Source organism: Meriones unguiculatus, chromosome 16 (genome assembly GCF_030254825.1).
Source record: "Meriones unguiculatus strain TT.TT164.6M chromosome 16, Bangor_MerUng_6.1, whole genome shotgun sequence".
Lineage (NCBI taxonomy): Eukaryota > Metazoa > Chordata > Mammalia > Rodentia > Muridae > Meriones > Meriones unguiculatus.
In genome coordinates this window covers 1,961,434-1,976,640 of record NC_083363.1, presented here as the reverse complement: position 1 = coordinate 1,976,640, position 15,207 = coordinate 1,961,434, and the positions used below count along the sequence as shown (strand labels likewise).

At 57.8% G+C, this 15,207-nt stretch overlaps 1 protein-coding gene across 1 annotated transcript; it reads left to right on the top strand.

The window, feature by feature from the left end:
• Nucleotides 1-99: 99 nt before the first annotated feature.
• On the top strand, nt 100-14,820 carry Slc44a4 (solute carrier family 44 member 4). Its single transcript, XM_060369059.1, has 21 exons — nt 100-186; nt 2,195-2,243; nt 2,999-3,072; nt 3,199-3,277; nt 3,879-3,978; nt 4,060-4,179; nt 4,618-4,678; nt 6,563-6,650; nt 6,726-6,809; nt 7,084-7,319; nt 7,461-7,560; nt 8,883-8,978; nt 9,083-9,182; nt 12,134-12,387; nt 12,469-12,563; nt 12,671-12,774; nt 12,878-12,951; nt 13,141-13,211; nt 13,308-13,402; nt 13,477-13,561; nt 14,586-14,820. Exons 1-21 carry the CDS (start codon nt 153-155, stop codon nt 14,705-14,707), a joined length of 2,121 nt encoding a protein of 706 aa, XP_060225042.1. The 5' UTR covers nt 100-152; the 3' UTR covers nt 14,708-14,820.
• The last annotated feature ends 387 nt before the right edge of the window (nt 14,821-15,207 follow it).

Below are 15,207 nucleotides of genomic sequence, written 5' to 3'. Positions count from 1 at the left end.
CCAGGCGCGGGATCCCGAAGGCTGGCCTGAGATCCGGAGAAGGAACTGCTCGGGGACCACGGCCGGGGGTGGGGCTGTGACGTGAGGGGGCGGGGCGGGCGGCAGGTGAGCGGCCAGGTCTCCCTGGCTCCAATCACTCCGGAGACTGAGCCATGGGGGGAAAGCAGGATGACAACGAGGCGTACGGTAAGGCCAGGGTGAGAGGCCTGCGCTCTGGGGAGGTGGCTGCGCTCTGCAGACCGCGGGGCTGAGGCTGGCTCCCGGCGGAGGGACCGGAGTCCTGGGTCAGAGGCGAGGCTCCGGGAAAACAGGAGCCAATGGAAAGAGACGGAACCCGGTCCCCGGCCACGGGAGGGTGGTCCGGGCCACCGCAAAGGTCTGGCATACTAAAGCGGGATCTGGGTGTGCAGAAGTTGGAGCTGGCCGCTGTGTGTGGCGCCAGGGCTGGTCAGGCCTGGGCTACCGGTTCCCCAGGGCAGAGCCCGAGCCAACAAAGCCTGCGTGGTTAGGAGGCAGGTTGGGGTCCTGAAGCTTCCTGACTCGGGGTCAGCAGTGTCCCGTGCCGCGGGGCCTCCCAGGCTTGAAGCTGGGGCTCGCCTGTGAGTTAGGAGCACTCGCTTAAACTCTGGGTCTCTGAGGAGCGAAGGTGCTGGGGGTCTGTGAAGACTTGGGGAGCTCCCAAGTCCTTGTGAGGAGCAGGGGGCGGGAACTTCTGCGCTCAGCCTGCTAGGATTCCGTGAGGTGGGAGAGTGGGGACCCTGAGCTGCTGGGGTGTGCCTGCTGGTGGCCCTGAGAGAAGTGGGGTCTCAGGGCTGAGACCTGCCCTAAGGTTTCTGTTGGGAAGAAGTAGGGAGCCTCTGTGGGGCCCTCTAAGGAACAGGGGCCGGGCCCTGTGGAGGCTGAGGCCTGAGGAGAGAGGAAGCAGGGGCCTGTTTCCAGAACTGCTGAAGTAAAAAGCCTGGAAGTCTTTCCCGAAAGTCCAGAGAAGCAAGGGCTGAGGACAGCAGACCCAACGGGAGGGCTGAGGGTTGGGCCTCCTCTAGGTGGGGCTGCTGTCCCCTAGGAGACCTCAGAAAGGCCAGAACACGCCACAGAAAACTTCCTGGAGCAGCTTTGGGTCAATCATTGACCCTGAGTCCATGAGCCTGGGTGGGACAGAGTCCAGAATACCCAAGAAAGAAGATACCTGCCCCAGGCTAGCCCAGCCCTCGGCCCTCCGTCAGTGTCCAGCAGGACCCTGGCAGCCCGGCCCCACCCCCTTGGCTGTGTACTCAGGGAGGACCAGGAACAGGACATGGCCACAGCCCCAGCAGCCTGCTCAGGTGTCAAGCTGGCTAGCTACCCAGGGCTGTGGAGGGTCGGCAGAGCCCTTGCTTCCTCCCCAGGCCCTGAGGGCTTCCACACCTTCCACTCTCCCTTCTTTGTTCTGTCCTTGGGCCAGAAGGCCAAGACAGGACCGAACTACGGTGCCCTGAGGGGCCCCAAACTGGATGGTCCAGAGAGGACCTGGACTGGACTGTAGGACAGAGACAGCATGGGAGCCTGAGGGCCACTGAGAAGGAGCTCCAGAGGCTGGCTGAGGAGGGGGCCACCTTCTACTCAGACGGCCTTGAGTGTGGCTCAGAGACCTTTGAGAGACACCTCCAGAAGCCCGTTATTAAAACTAACCCAGAGGCTGATGCAGGAGGGTGGCAAGTTCAAGGCCAGCTTGGGGGACTGAGCAAGATCCAGTCGGAAAGACAAAGTAAAAGTAAAAATAAATGGTGTGGTCTGGCCATGGTCGCGCACGACTCTGATCCCAGCACTCAGGAGGCAGAGGCAGGCGGGTATCCGTGAGTTTGAGGCCAGCCTGGTCTACAGAGTGAGTTCCAGGAAGCCAAAATGGCGCAAAGAAACCCCGTCCCGAGAAAGCCAAAATTACATAAACAAATAAAATTATTGGCTGTGGTCACAGCTGGGTGGCACACACACAGGAAGCCACAGGTTCAATAGCCAACACTGGCCAAGCTGAAGGGCCCACCGTCCACCTGTTGCTGGGTGGACACCAGAGCAGGCAACCATTGGGCTGTTCGCTCGCCAGCTCCCCAGTGTCCTCCTCCTGCGAGCTGGCTAGACAGGATGGCACTAAGGGATGTCTGAGAGGGACAGGATCTGGAGAGACCTTCAGTACCTCCTTCTCCGCTCCCACCCTCAGGGAAAGCAGCCAAATATGACCCGTCCTTTCGAGGCCCCATCAAAAACAGGTGCGTGGTGGGTAATGTCCCGGGGGGGGGGGGAGATGCGGGCAGGATTTGGCTTGTCTGTGCTTCAGGAGCCTGGTCCACCATGGCATTGGTGCTCTCTGAAGGGGCCTAAGGGGCCTCAGAGTGCTGGGGTCATTCTGTTCTTCACTTGGGTGCTAGCTACTCAGGTATGTTACACTTGAGGAAAACTCACCAGAGTAAGCATTTGCAAGTACTGTGTGTGTGTGTGTGTATGTGTGTGCTGTATTTCATCAGAGGAATCCCCAGCGTAAGAAAAGTTTTTTTTAAATAGATAAAGAATGTCAATCTTGCTAGGCAGTGATGGCACGCCTTTAATCCCAGCACTTGGGAGGTAGAGGCCGGCAGATCCCTGAATTCAAGGCCTGCTTGGTCTACAAAGCGAATCCCAGGACAACCAGGGCTACACAGAGAAACCATGTCTGGAAAAACATAAAAAGAATGCCAATCTAGCTGGGTGCGGTGGTGCATGCCTTTAGTCCCAGCATTCAGAGTCAGGGGGATCTCTATGAGTTCAAGGCCAGCCTTGTCTACAAGTGAGTCCAGGACAGCCAAGGCTACATAGAGAAACTCTTTCTTGAGAAACAAACAACAACAACAACAAAACTAGAATGGCAATCTTTGGAGCATTCTCCAGTCCTCCAGCCCATGAACTCCCAGACCGTGCCCCACAGTTGCACCCCCAAACTCCACACCATCCTTATGCACACCCAGCTCAGGCGTCTGTCTCTCCCCAGGGGCTGCACAGACATTGTCTGCTGTGTCCTCTTCCTGCTCTTCATCGTGGGTTACATTGTGGTGGGGCTTGTGGGTAAGTTTCCAGCTGCTCGGAGCTGGGGGTGAGGACGAGGAGCAGGAACCAGGAAGGGATCCCACCGTGGCTTCCTGCTCCCCAGCCTCTGCCTCCTGTGATTCTGTGGTGTGTCCCTGTCTCCAGCCTGGGTGTACGGAGACCCTCGGCAAGTGCTGTACCCCAGGAACTCCACCGGGGCCTACTGCGGCATGGGGGTGAACAAGTGAGTATGAGGGAGGAGGCAGAGCATGGGGTCAAAAGACGAGCCCAAGCACCCCGGGCCACACGGAGACGTCCTTGGCTGGCCTTCCCAGGACTGGGACGTTTAAGGGCTTAGAGTAAGACGTCAGTGTCCGAGTGATCATCTGGGACAAGTTTGGGTGGTGTGACCTGGAGCAGCTCCCTCAGCCTCTCTGAGGTTTAACTTCCTCCACGGAGGCAGTCCCGGCTTCCAGAGGTCAAGCAGGAAACGCCCAGGAAAGGACGGAGCTAGCTGCTGACACTCCTTGAGCACTCACAGTGCTCCAGGAAGGCAGGGCGCTTCACACCCAAACTGCTAAGCCTCCTGGGGTGATGCCTACCATCATCCGCCTTGTTCAAGGTCATAAAACTGCCTCAGGAGTGGGCAGAATCCACCTGTCAGCCACACACAGGCTGCTGTAGCCTGAGGACCCAGTGTGGTCCTTGGGTCTTCCTTACCTTCCCAGAGAAGCTGGGCCAGGAGCTGGATGTAACTGGTTTGGTCCACAGGGTGTCTGTGTGCTAAGAGGGTGACGCCCTGCGCCTGCCCCGGCCCTGACGGGCACCATCCTCTCTCCCTGCAGGGATAAACCCTACGTTCTGTATTTCAACATCCTCCGCTGTGTTGTAGCCACCAACATCATCTCCCTCGCTCAGAATGGCCTCCAGTGCCCCACCCCCCAGGTCAGGAGCCAGGGCCTTCCAGAGCCCCGCCTGTCCCCAAGGCGCTGGGGGCCAGTCCCTGAGCTTGCTCTATGCCTGCAGGTGTGCGTCTCCTCCTGCCCTCAGGACCTGTGGACCGTGGAGGGGTTCCAGCTCTCACAGACAGTCGGTGAAGTCTATAAAGACAGGAATGTTTGCCAGCCGGGGGTAGACCCTAATATGGTAAATCCTTCAATGTTGCCGGAAAGGGTCCACGGTGGTCGGTGAGGTAGGGGCAGTTGGGCTCCAAGGAAGGATGGGCCAGTCTGAGCCTTGGTGTGGCAGAAGCTGTGGCAGACATGGTAGTGGTGGTGATGGTGGAGGTGGTGGTGATGGCAGTCGTGGCAGGAGATAGTGATGATGGTGGAGGTAATGGTGATGGTGGTGGAGGTGGTGATGGTGGAGGTGGTGGTGGTGGAGGTGGTGATGATGAAGGTGGTGGTGATGGTGGAGGTGGTGGTGATGGAGGTGTGGTGATGGTTGGGGAGGTGGTGGTGATGGTGGTGGAGATGGTGATGGTGATGGAGGTGGTAGTGATGATAGTGATGATGGTGATGATGGTGGAGGTGATGGTACTTGTGATTCTGTCCTGCATCTGTGCCTGTGTGTTCTGCACCCCAGGGAGTGATGGAAAGCCTGCAGAAGGAGCTCTGCCCCGGTTTCCTTCTTCCTTCTGCTCCAGGTGAGGAGCACTGCCCTACCCGCTCAGACATCGACTCAGCCAGTATTTTCATTTCTCAAATGAGGGGAGCAGGCCCTGAGGGAGAGAAACCTCCCCGCATGCCAGTGGGGGCTCAGACGTGAGCAGCAGGCCTTCCTCCCTGCCTCAGGACCCTAGAGTCAGACGATTGCTGCCTGGCGTGCAGCTATGTGCCAGGTGCTGGGGACAAGTGCAGGACGACAGCAGCCGCGCCCTGCTCGAGCTGCGTGGGTCTCCATGGAGAGATCAGAGCTATTTACCAGAGGTCAAAGGAGCACTGGGCCAACGAGATGGCGCATGCCTGCAATTACAGCTGACAGGGAAACTGAGGCAGGAGGATGGCTATGGAAGGTCAGCCTGGGGACGCAGAGCACATCTCAAAACAACAAGGAAACAGGGCCAGAGAGATGGCTAAGGGCTTGCGGCCTAGTCTGACCGCCCGAGTTCCCTCCCCGGGGCCACAGGGTGGAAGGAGGGAATGTACTGTTCTCCAGAGACCGGTGCTCCAACCGCCGAGGGCACTGTGCGGCCCACACACATCCACAGGCGGCGTTTTGTTTTGTGAAGAGCTGAGTGGTACACACTTAGCTTGTCTAACGCCCCGGGCTCCACCCTCAGCTCGGCACAGATCGGAAGGACAGTAACAAAAAACTTGAGGCTGGAGAGCGGGGCTGGAGAGGCGCTTGTTGCCCCATGCGGGTTCCCACACCCACACAGCAGGGGCTCTGACTCCCTCTTCTGGCCACCACTGGCACAACCACACAGGTGCGCATACACACTTGCAGGCAAGGCAGTCACCGTCAGGCGCACGCCTTCAGTCGCGGCTCTCAGGAGGCAGAGGCGCGAGGATCTCTGTGGGCTCAAGGCCAGCCTGGTTCACAGTGAACCACAGGGGAATACACAGTGAACGCTGCCTCAAAAATAAAACGTCGATAACCCCAAATACAGGCTTTTAAAATAAAACGCATCTGGACGAACGGATCTGACCTCACAGGTGGGCGTGGCGGGGCAGGCCAGTCCCAATCCACTGTTCATCAGCTCACACTCCTTCCCGACCCCTACCGTAACCGGTTTGCCTTATGTAAAGATAGAATCCTATTCCGTAACCCAGCTGGCTCCAGGCTCGTGACCTTCCTGCCTAGCGTGTCCCCGCGCCGAGATGGCAGATAGGCAATCCGGCATGTCCACCTGCCTTTATCATTTTTATATTCTTCAGCGGAAGATACTTGTTAGATGATAGCGTGAGAAGAGACACATTTTCAAGGCAGGTGGGGTGAGGAAAGCACCCAGGGGCTGCTGCAGAGCAGGCAGATGCGCGTTTAAGCTGCAGCGCCTGCCAGCACGCAGACCTCCGGCCAGCTACCCAGCCTCCCCGCGCCTCGTTTCCTCCACCGGGATGTAAGTGATAAATCCAAACCTGCTTGGCTGCGGTGGTTCTGAAGTCACGGAACAGGCCCAGCCGGAGATGCTGAGATGGAGGCGGGCAGGGACTGAGCTGAGACTGAGGGGACCCTCTGAGGGAGGCTATTTAGAGGCTCCGCTGCGACAGCGGGGGGGGGGGGGGGTATAGAGCGCTCACAGAAATCAGGGGTGTGACAAAGCCTGCTGAGACGGCCCCGTCAGCTGAGGGCTGAGGATGGGAGCTGTGGCCTGACCTAAGCAGGACAGCAAGGTCAGGGCTGGAGGTATTATTGCAGGAATCCCAGTAATGGGGTGTGAGGACATCCCACCTGCAGCAGAGAGGAAATACAGGCTCCGACACCCGCCAAGAGCAGAGCCCACCGTCACTGCGCCCTCTCCTGGGAGTGCTCTGGGATGGGAGAGTCAGAACCCCTCACCCCCACCGTCCCCTCTTCTCTCTTCTAGCCCTGGGGCGTTGTTTTCCATACCCCAACATCAACGTCACCCTACCCGAATTCTCCATCGATAACTCCACTGTCTCTAAGGGGATCAGGTAGATGACACCCCCTCTCCCCGCCCCCGTGTCCCTTCTTACCCGCAGCCCCATTTGACCACCCCTCCCCTCCAGTGGCCTCCTTGACAGCATCAATTCCCGGGACATCTCTGTGAAGATCTTTGAAGATTTTGCCCAGTCCTGGCACTGGATCCTCGTGTGAGTCCATGGCTTCCCCAGGAGCCAGCCCCTGCCCTCCCTGCCTCCGGTCTGCCCTTCCCCGATCCTCTTGCCCCAAGTCTACACACGCCGGGGCTGTGAACCCAGGGCAGCTAGCTGAGAACTGACCCTGAGGTGTGTGTGTGGGGGGTGTTTGTATCTGAAAACCAACTGACGAACACTTGAGACCTTTGAGATGGGGAGGAAAGGAATCTGGGGGACCCAGAAGGGCTTGGGGCGGGGGAGGGCCCTCATGCTCGCCCCTTGCCTGCAGGGCCCTGGGTGTGGCTCTGGTGCTGAGCCTGCTGTTCATCCTGCTCCTGCGCCTCGTGGCGGCGCCCCTGGTGCTGCTCCTGATCCTTGGCGTGCTCGCCGTGCTGGCCTACGGCATCTACCACTGCTACCAGCAGTACCGCGTGCTGCGGGACCAGGGCGCCTCCATCTCCCAGGTGGGCTTCACCACCAACCTCAGCGCCTACCAGAGCGTGCAGGAGACCTGGCTGGCTGCGCGTGAGTGCCCCCTCTGGCCCGTGGGCCGCCCCCCCCTGGCCCGTGGGCCACCCCCCTCTGGCCCGTGGGCCGCCAAGGGCTGCCCTGGACGGTGGGCCTGGCCCTGACCCGGACCACCGCCTGCCATCCATCCCCACGCAGTGATTGTCCTGGCCATCCTGGAGGGCGTCCTGCTGCTCATGCTCATCTTCCTGCGCCAGCGGATCCGAATTGCCATCGCTCTGCTGAAGGAAGCCAGCAGGTCAGGGCCTGCCTGTGAGGGAGAGGGGGCCTTCGGCAGGGGCGCTGGCCTAGGTGAGGTCACGGGAACCCCAGAGGAGAAAGGCAGAACTGTCCAGCGGGTAACACTGAGTCGCAGCGGGTTTTGCTTGTTTGTTTTTGAGACAGGGTGGGATTCTGTAGAACTCGGCACTCTAGAGCAGGCTGGCCTCCAGCTCACAGAGATCCGCCTGCCTCTGGGCCTCTCCAGTGCTAAGACTGAAGGTGTGCACCACCACTGCCTGTTGGGTCAGCCTCTTAGGGCCTCAGTTTCCCTGTCTGATTTCTTTTGTTGTCATTGGGAGAGGGTAAGATTTACTTATGGAGCAGGAGCACCGTGGCGAACACTTGTAATCCCAGCACTCAGGGAGGCAGAGGCAGGTGGATCTCTGTGAGTTCGAGGCCAGCCCGGTCTACAGAGCCAAGTACAGCCAAGCCTACACCAAAAACCCCTGTCTCAAAAAACAAACAAGCAAACAGAAAAGGTTTATTCACTGTTGCTTTATGTATGGAGTTTTGCACCACAGGCCTGATACCCGTGGAGGCCAGGAGAGGCGCTGAATCTTCTGGAAATGGAATTACACACAGTTGTGAGCCACCATGTGGGTGCTGGGAACCGAGCTCAAGCCCTCAGAAAGAGCAGCCCATGCATGCATGCTCTTAACTGCAGAGCCATCTCCGTAGCCCAGACCAATGGCAAAGCAGCTATGTAAGTGAGGCTGACCTTGAACTCCTGTCCGCCCGCCCCACAAGATGGTCATGAGAGTCTTGGGGCAGCAAAGGCTGGCCTCAAACTCACCACACATCCTTCCGCATCTGCCCCCAGTGGTGGGCAAGTACCACCAGGCCTCATTTACACCGCGCTGTGGCTCTAACTCAGGCCTCCTGTAGGCAAGCTCCTGTGGCACCCCCTACCCCTGCCATTCCTGCGAGGCCGAGTCTCGCCGTCTAGCCCAGACCACCCTCAAACTGGTGGCACCCTGCCACCTTGGCCTCCCGGGTGCTGGAGGGGAAAGCATGTGCCACCACGTCCAGGCTCCCTGTTGTAAGACGCCCTAAACATCAGCCTTTACCTGCCGGGGGCGCTTCTGAGGACCCAATGCATTAGTGCTGGCTGAGTGCGGAGAACATGGCACCAGACCCCGGGGAGCCGAGGCGCTCGCTCTGCTGCGTACCCCGCCTGGAACAGGGCGTGGAAGATGAGAGCTGTGGCCCTGTTTCTGGAGAAACAAGCGGGCTGGAGTCGGGTCCACGGGGAGCTGAGGCACAGGGCTGAGGCTCCGGCGGACCACTCTCTTCCCACAGGGCTGTGGGGCAGATGATGTCAACTATGTTCTACCCTCTGGTCACCTTCGTCCTCTTGGTCATTTGCATTGGCTACTGGGCCGTGACCGCCCTGTATCCTTTACACAGCCCCCGCTGGAGCTCAGGGTGGGATGGGGGAGGGCAGATTTCGGGGTGCCTGGGGCTGACAGCTGGCGCCTTCCTTGACTCCTGTCTGGGTACCTGGCCACATCCGGGCAACCTCAGTACGTCTATTGGCTGTACAACACCAGCACGCCAGGCTGCGAGGACGCGCCCGTGAACAAGTCTTGTGACCCCTTGGTGAGAAGGTCTGGGGTGGGTGCCGAGGGGCCTCGGGGTCAGGTGCCCGAATTTCCTCAGTGCAGAAAGGCCCGAGGGGGCAGGGCCTCTCACGCGCATGGAAACTCCTGTAGCTCTGGAGCTGAGTCACCGGTTCTGTGACAGTGAGGTGGAGACAGGAAACCTGAAGGGAAGGTGGGAGGCTGAGCAGCGTCCCGACCTCTCTCCAGGCCGTCCAACACTTACTTCCTCCTCTGGGGCTAGTCTGGGTGGCTGGTTTAGGAGTGTTCTGGCCTTGGTCCAGCGCAGGGCACAATGTCTCCGAGCTGACGGAGGCCCCAGCGGGCTGCACTGTCTTATGTTCTCCAAGTCCCGGGGACAGGCACTGGGAAGGCGGGGGGGGGGGGGCACCTGGAGGAACTCGGGGGTGGGGGACATGTCTGTATTTTCCCTGTCTGCCCACCTCCCAAGCGGAGCTCAGTGCCAGCTGTTACACAGCCAGTCTGAGGCCAGCCTGAGCTACATGGGGCTATCTCGAAGAAGCAGAGCAAAAAGCCGAAAGCGGAGAGACAGGCTGGTTCTGTTGTTTTTGGTTTTCCGAGACAGGGTTTCTCTTTGTAGCCCTGGCTGTCCTGGACTCTTCTTATAGAGCAGGACAGCTAAGGCTACACAGAGAAACCCTGCCTCAAAAAACAAAACAAAGTAAACAAACAGAATCCCCGCACAGAAACCAGAGGGCTCCTCTAGGTTTGTAAAAGACACACCTGGTTTTCGTCCTCACTCATCCAGACACACCCCCACAGTGGTCTGCTGGAAAGGGGGGCTTTTTGTGTGCTCTCTCTTTTCCTTTCTTTTTCTTTCTTGAATCAGGGTCTAACCATATAGCCCTAACTGGCCTACTCGATATGGCCTCAAACTCACAGAGATCCACCTGTCTCTGCCTCCCAAATGCTGCGGGCAGAGGCGTGCCCCACCGCCATGCCCCACCGCCAGGCCAGGCTTTATTCCAAAGCTGGGCTCTTTCCCTCAGAGACCGTGTTCTCTGGATTTGTTTAGTTCTAAATTGTTCATAAGCGGAACTGACGGTAGGTGGTGGGCCCCTCTGCCCAGATCCCACAGCCTCAGCTTCCTGTAGGAAGCCCTTCTCCTTTCCCTCCTCAGCCTCTGCAATGTTAGAGTTTGAGCCCAGGGCCTCAGGAGTGAGCTATTTATTTTATGTGTATGAGTGTTTCATCTGCATTTACACCTCCCGGAAGAGGTTATAGATGGCTGTGAGCCACCATGTGGTGGCTGGGAATTGAACTCAGGACCTTTGGAAGAGCAGACAGTGCTCTTAACCACTGAGCCTTCTCTCCAGCCCCATGAGCTACATTCTTAACCATCCCCGGGGAATCGCAGTCTCTCTCCCAGCCTCCACCTGTAACTTCTGGAGTTTTGCAGAGTCCAGGCTGCACCACGAGCCTCTAGGCAGTTAAAAAAATACTTTCTCCCTTTTTAAGAGTTATTATTTCTCTCGTTTTAACATTATGCATGTAAGTGTCAGGCCTACATGCTCGTCTGTGCTCCACATGGTACTTGCTATCTAAAGAGGCCAGAAGAGGGCATGGGGTCCCCTGGAACTAGAGTTGCAGATGGTATGAGCCCCCATGTGGGAGCTGGGAAGGGAGCCAGCTCGCTTGCGGGAGCAGCCAGTGAGTTCATCCACAGAGGCAGGCTTAGCTCGCTTGTGCGCACTCTCTCTCTCCTCTCTCCCTCTTTCTGTCTCCCTCTCTCTCTCCTTTTTTTTTTTTTCTTTCTTTCTTACCAGGGTGGCCTGAAACTTACTTTGTAGCCCATGCTGGCCCACATTCATGGTGATCCCTCTGCCCCAGCTTCCTTGAGTGTTGGGATTACAGGGATAAGGTAGCACCAGGTAATTTGAATACAGATTCTGACTCTCTGCCACCTTACCTGTAAGTACGGTAAGGTGCTTCTCAAATAGCATTTGTTTGTTTGTTTGTTTATCTACTTATAGACAGGGTCTCATGCAGTTCAGGCTGGCCTAGAACTTGCTATGTGACAGAGGTTGACCTTGAACTTCTGATCCTCCTGACTCTACCTCCCATGTGCTGTGATTACAGGTGTGCCCAAACATGCATGTTTAAAAAAAATGATTTATTTATGTACATTTTTTTGTCTATGTGTAGCCTTGGCTGTTCCTGGAACTCATTATGTAGGCCAGACTGGCCTTGAACTCAGAGATCCGCCTGCCCCTGAGTCCCGAGTGCTGGGACCAGGCGTGTGCTGCCGCACCTGGCACCTTACGCAGGGTCTTAGGTGATAGCCTTGGGCTCGCCAGGCAAGCCTCCACCAAGTGGTACACTTCCCCAGCCCTTAACAGACGACCGAAAGGTAGAGCTGAGGACGAGGCTGAAAGCTGTCTCCTCCCCATTCCACACCAGGAACAGGGAGGAAGGAGGAGGAGGAAGTCCAGTGACAGCTGGACATGAAGCTCAGCTTTGTGTGTGGGTTTTGCAGGTTGTGTGAGGATTGGTGTTCCGTCCTGAAAAAAAAAACACATGTGGGTAAACACGCATGCACCACACATACACACGCTTACACACACACTGCACCACCTAACATGCACACATACTCACATGTATGCACCACACACACACTGACCGTTTCATTGTCACGGACAACAGAGTCACTTTGGTGTCATTAAATGCCCACAGTGTCTTGGCGGTGGCGGCAGAGGCCTCTCTAGGAGGCTGCTGTGAGAGCAAGAGGGAGAGCGGGCTGAAAGCGCCCACACACCGGCCCGCCCCAGGCGCTCTGGATAGCTCCTGTGCCGGGCTGGAAAGCAGGAAGCTGGTCGGTCACACCGGGGCAGGGCTGAGGCGCTCTGAGTCTGGAGGCCGCTAGCCACAGGGATGGCCAAGGATCTGCCTGCAGCTCCTGGCGTGAACCTGCTGTGTCCTTGTCACCCCCAGGCCACACCCAACAACTCCTCATGTGAAGAGCTCACGTGCGTCTTCCAGGGCTACTCGTCCACGGGCCTGGCCCAGCGTTCTCTCTTCAACCTGCAAATCTACGGGGTCCTGGGGCTCTTCTGGACTGTCAACTGGGTCCTGGCCCTGGGCCAGTGTGTCCTTGCTGGGGCCTTCGCCTCCTTCTACTGGGCCTTTCACAAGCCTCGAGACATCCCCACCTTCCCCTTATGCTCCGCCTTCATCCGCACCCTCCGGTGAGCCATGGGAGGCCCCCTAGGGAGATGTCAGCCGTAGGCATACTGGGGTGCCTCAGCTTACCCAACTGCCCTCTGCAGTTACCACACGGGCTCGCTGGCATTCGGAGCCCTCATCCTGACCCTTGTGCAGATAGCCCGGATCATCCTGGAATACATCGACCACAAGCTGAGAGGTGACTGGGCGGTGGGGGCGGGGGCAGGCGGAGCGGCGGGGGCCTGGGAGAGGGCCCGGCAGGCAGGAGCCGGCGGCCTCCCTCGTGTGGGCTTCCTTTGTCCGCAGGAGCCCAAAACCCTGTGGCCCGCTGCATCCTCTGCTGCTTCAAGTGCTGCCTCTGGTGTCTGGAGAAGTTTATTAAGTTTCTCAACCGCAATGCCTACATCATGGTGAGCATGGCCCCAAGCAACCCCCTGCCCTATGCCCCTTGGCTCCGCCAGCCTGTGGGCAAGCTTGCTGGAGTGTGGCCCTGACCTTCCCTGCGCCCCTTAGATCGCCATCTACGGGAAGAATTTCTGTGTCTCAGCCAAAAATGCCTTCATGCTGCTCATGAGGAACATTATCAGGTGAGGCGGCCCTGCCGTGCCCCCGGGGGTCCCCTCCCCACTTCTCCCATCCCAACAGGCTGCATGCTGGCTCCCCTGCTCTGCATCGCCATCTTGAGAGGAGGCTAGAGCTGCCTCGTGGCCCGCACCCCCACTCAACTCCTCACCCCCGCCCGCTCCTCACCCCTGTCTGCCCTGGCTTCCACGCAGAGTTGTTGTCCTGGATAAGGTCACAGATCTGCTGCTCTTCTTTGGGAAGCTGCTGGTGGTCGGAGGTGTCGGTAAGGGTCGATCCGGGGTTCTCGGTGTCAGGTGTCCCCTGGAGAGCAGGAAGGGGGTCCTTAGAGAACAGCACTGACCCCGGACTCTCTCCGCAGGTGTCCTGTCCTTCTTCTTTTTCTCCGGCCGCATCAAGGGGCTAGGGAAAGACTTCGAGAACCCCAACCTTAACTATTACTGGCTGCCCATCATGGTGAGTGACGCCCCTCTGGCCCACCCGGGTCCCCAGGGGCGCCCAGGGGTCCCAGCCAGTCTTGTCTCTTGCAGACCTCCATCCTGGGGGCCTACGTCATTGCCAGTGGCTTCTTCAGCGTTTTCGGCATGTGTGTAGACACGCTCTTCCTCTGCTTCCGTGAGTGTCCCTCCCGCGCCCCCGCCACCGCCTCCCCCCTGGAAACCTCTTGACTCTTCAGGCGTCTCTTGGAGACCAGTTGCTTGTAGCTTCGTGAACTGAATGGGTCAGAGAGAATGTCTTCAGACATCCCAAGGCTGGAGGTTTGAGGGAAAAGCAAGGAACAAAGCCTGGGTGTTCTCAGAGAGAGGGGACCTCCTCAGACCGAGGCCTGGCTGGGAAATGGAGGTAGGGGTTAGCACTTTCCAGGAGGTAGTCGTAGTTAGGGGTTTTCTTTCTTCTTTTATGTAGTTTCTTAGAGGGCAGGAGCATGCAGGAAGATGAGACAGGATCACACTACATAGCACAGGCTGGTCAGGACCTAGTTATAGCTAAGGCTAGCTCAAACTGCTGCCTCGGCCCCCAAGTGCTGGAATTATGGTGCTTTTTGTCCTGGTGATGACGGTGACCGTGTATAGAAGCCAGAGCCTTGTGCCGGCAAAGCAGCGATGCCTACCATTAAGCCATTCCCACGGCCTCCCGCTCAGCAATTGACACGAACATTTTGCTGTCTTTTGGGTTTTGTTGGTTTATTGTTTACATAGGCCTATGTAAACTTTATTGTTTACATAAGCCCTCTCTGTGTATTCCTGGCTGGCTGGATCCTACTCGATGTAGACGAGGCTAGCTCCAACTCAAACGACCTTCCGGCCTCTGCCTCCCAGCCATGGAGACACAGGACCAGTCCCGAGACAGTGCTTTGCTGTGGAGAGCTCAGGCTGGCCTTGTATGCAAAGTCCTCCTGTCTCCCTGCATCTGCTAAATGCGGGGATTGCAGAGGAAAGCCACCACGGTGACCTGACACGTGCCGCCCCCCGTTGTCACCCTATGACATGCACAGTAATTTATCCCACTTCACGTGAAGAGGTTGTAGAAAAGTACCGTGAGGCCAGGCTGTTTGGTCCACACACCCCAGAGCATTTCTGGGGTGCCACAGGGTGCCACTTATTGGGACCCACCCTAACTGGTCTACTCTGCTGCTCAGTGGAGGACCTGGAGAGAAACGACGGCTCCCAGGAGCGGCCTTACTACATGCCCAAGGCGCTTCTGAAGATTCTGGGCAAGAAGAATGAGGCACCCGCTGGGGACAAGAAGAGGAAGAAGTGAGAGACGATCGTGACCCGGCCTGCAGCCCTCCTGTACAGAAACCTCGCCATGTGCCTTAACAATCACAGTTTTGTAGAAAACAGATTTTATTAAAAATTAATATTTTATATTCCTGCTAAGCATGGTTTCATTTTCAGCTCAAACTCACTTCTCTTTGATTAAAGTCCAGACCACAATCACAGGGTTCCAGACCCAGGAAAGGAAATTAGCTCAGGGACTGCGGCCAGGGGGCTGGGTTGAGCCCCAGCTGGTCGGTGCCTGCCTGGCGTGGGAGGGTCCCCGGACTCTGTCTCCAGATTCAGCATGGCCTAGGACTCATGGCTGTCGTCCCAGCACTTGGGAGGTGGAGGCAGGAGGATTGGGAGTTCAAGTCACCCCTTGTTTTTTTCTTGACAAGGTTTCTCTGTGTAACCCTGGCTGTCCTAGAACTCGCTCTGTAGACCAGGCTGGCCTCGAACTCACAGAGACCCCCTGCCTCAGCCTCCTGAGGGCTGGGATCT

What these genes read in the sequence shown, in the direction of transcription:
- Slc44a4 (XM_060369059.1), top strand. Translation starts at nt 153, where the DNA reads ATGGGGGGAAAGCAGGATGACAACGAGGCGTACG. An exon ending in TGGGCCGTGACCGCCCTGTA is followed by an intron (nt 8,979 to 9,082) that starts TCCTTTACACAG and finishes CCTGTCTGGGTA; the next exon opens with CCTGGCCACATCCGGGCAAC. An exon ending in ATTACTGGCTGCCCATCATG is followed by an intron (nt 13,403 to 13,476) that starts GTGAGTGACGCC and finishes TGTCTCTTGCAG; the next exon opens with ACCTCCATCCTGGGGGCCTA.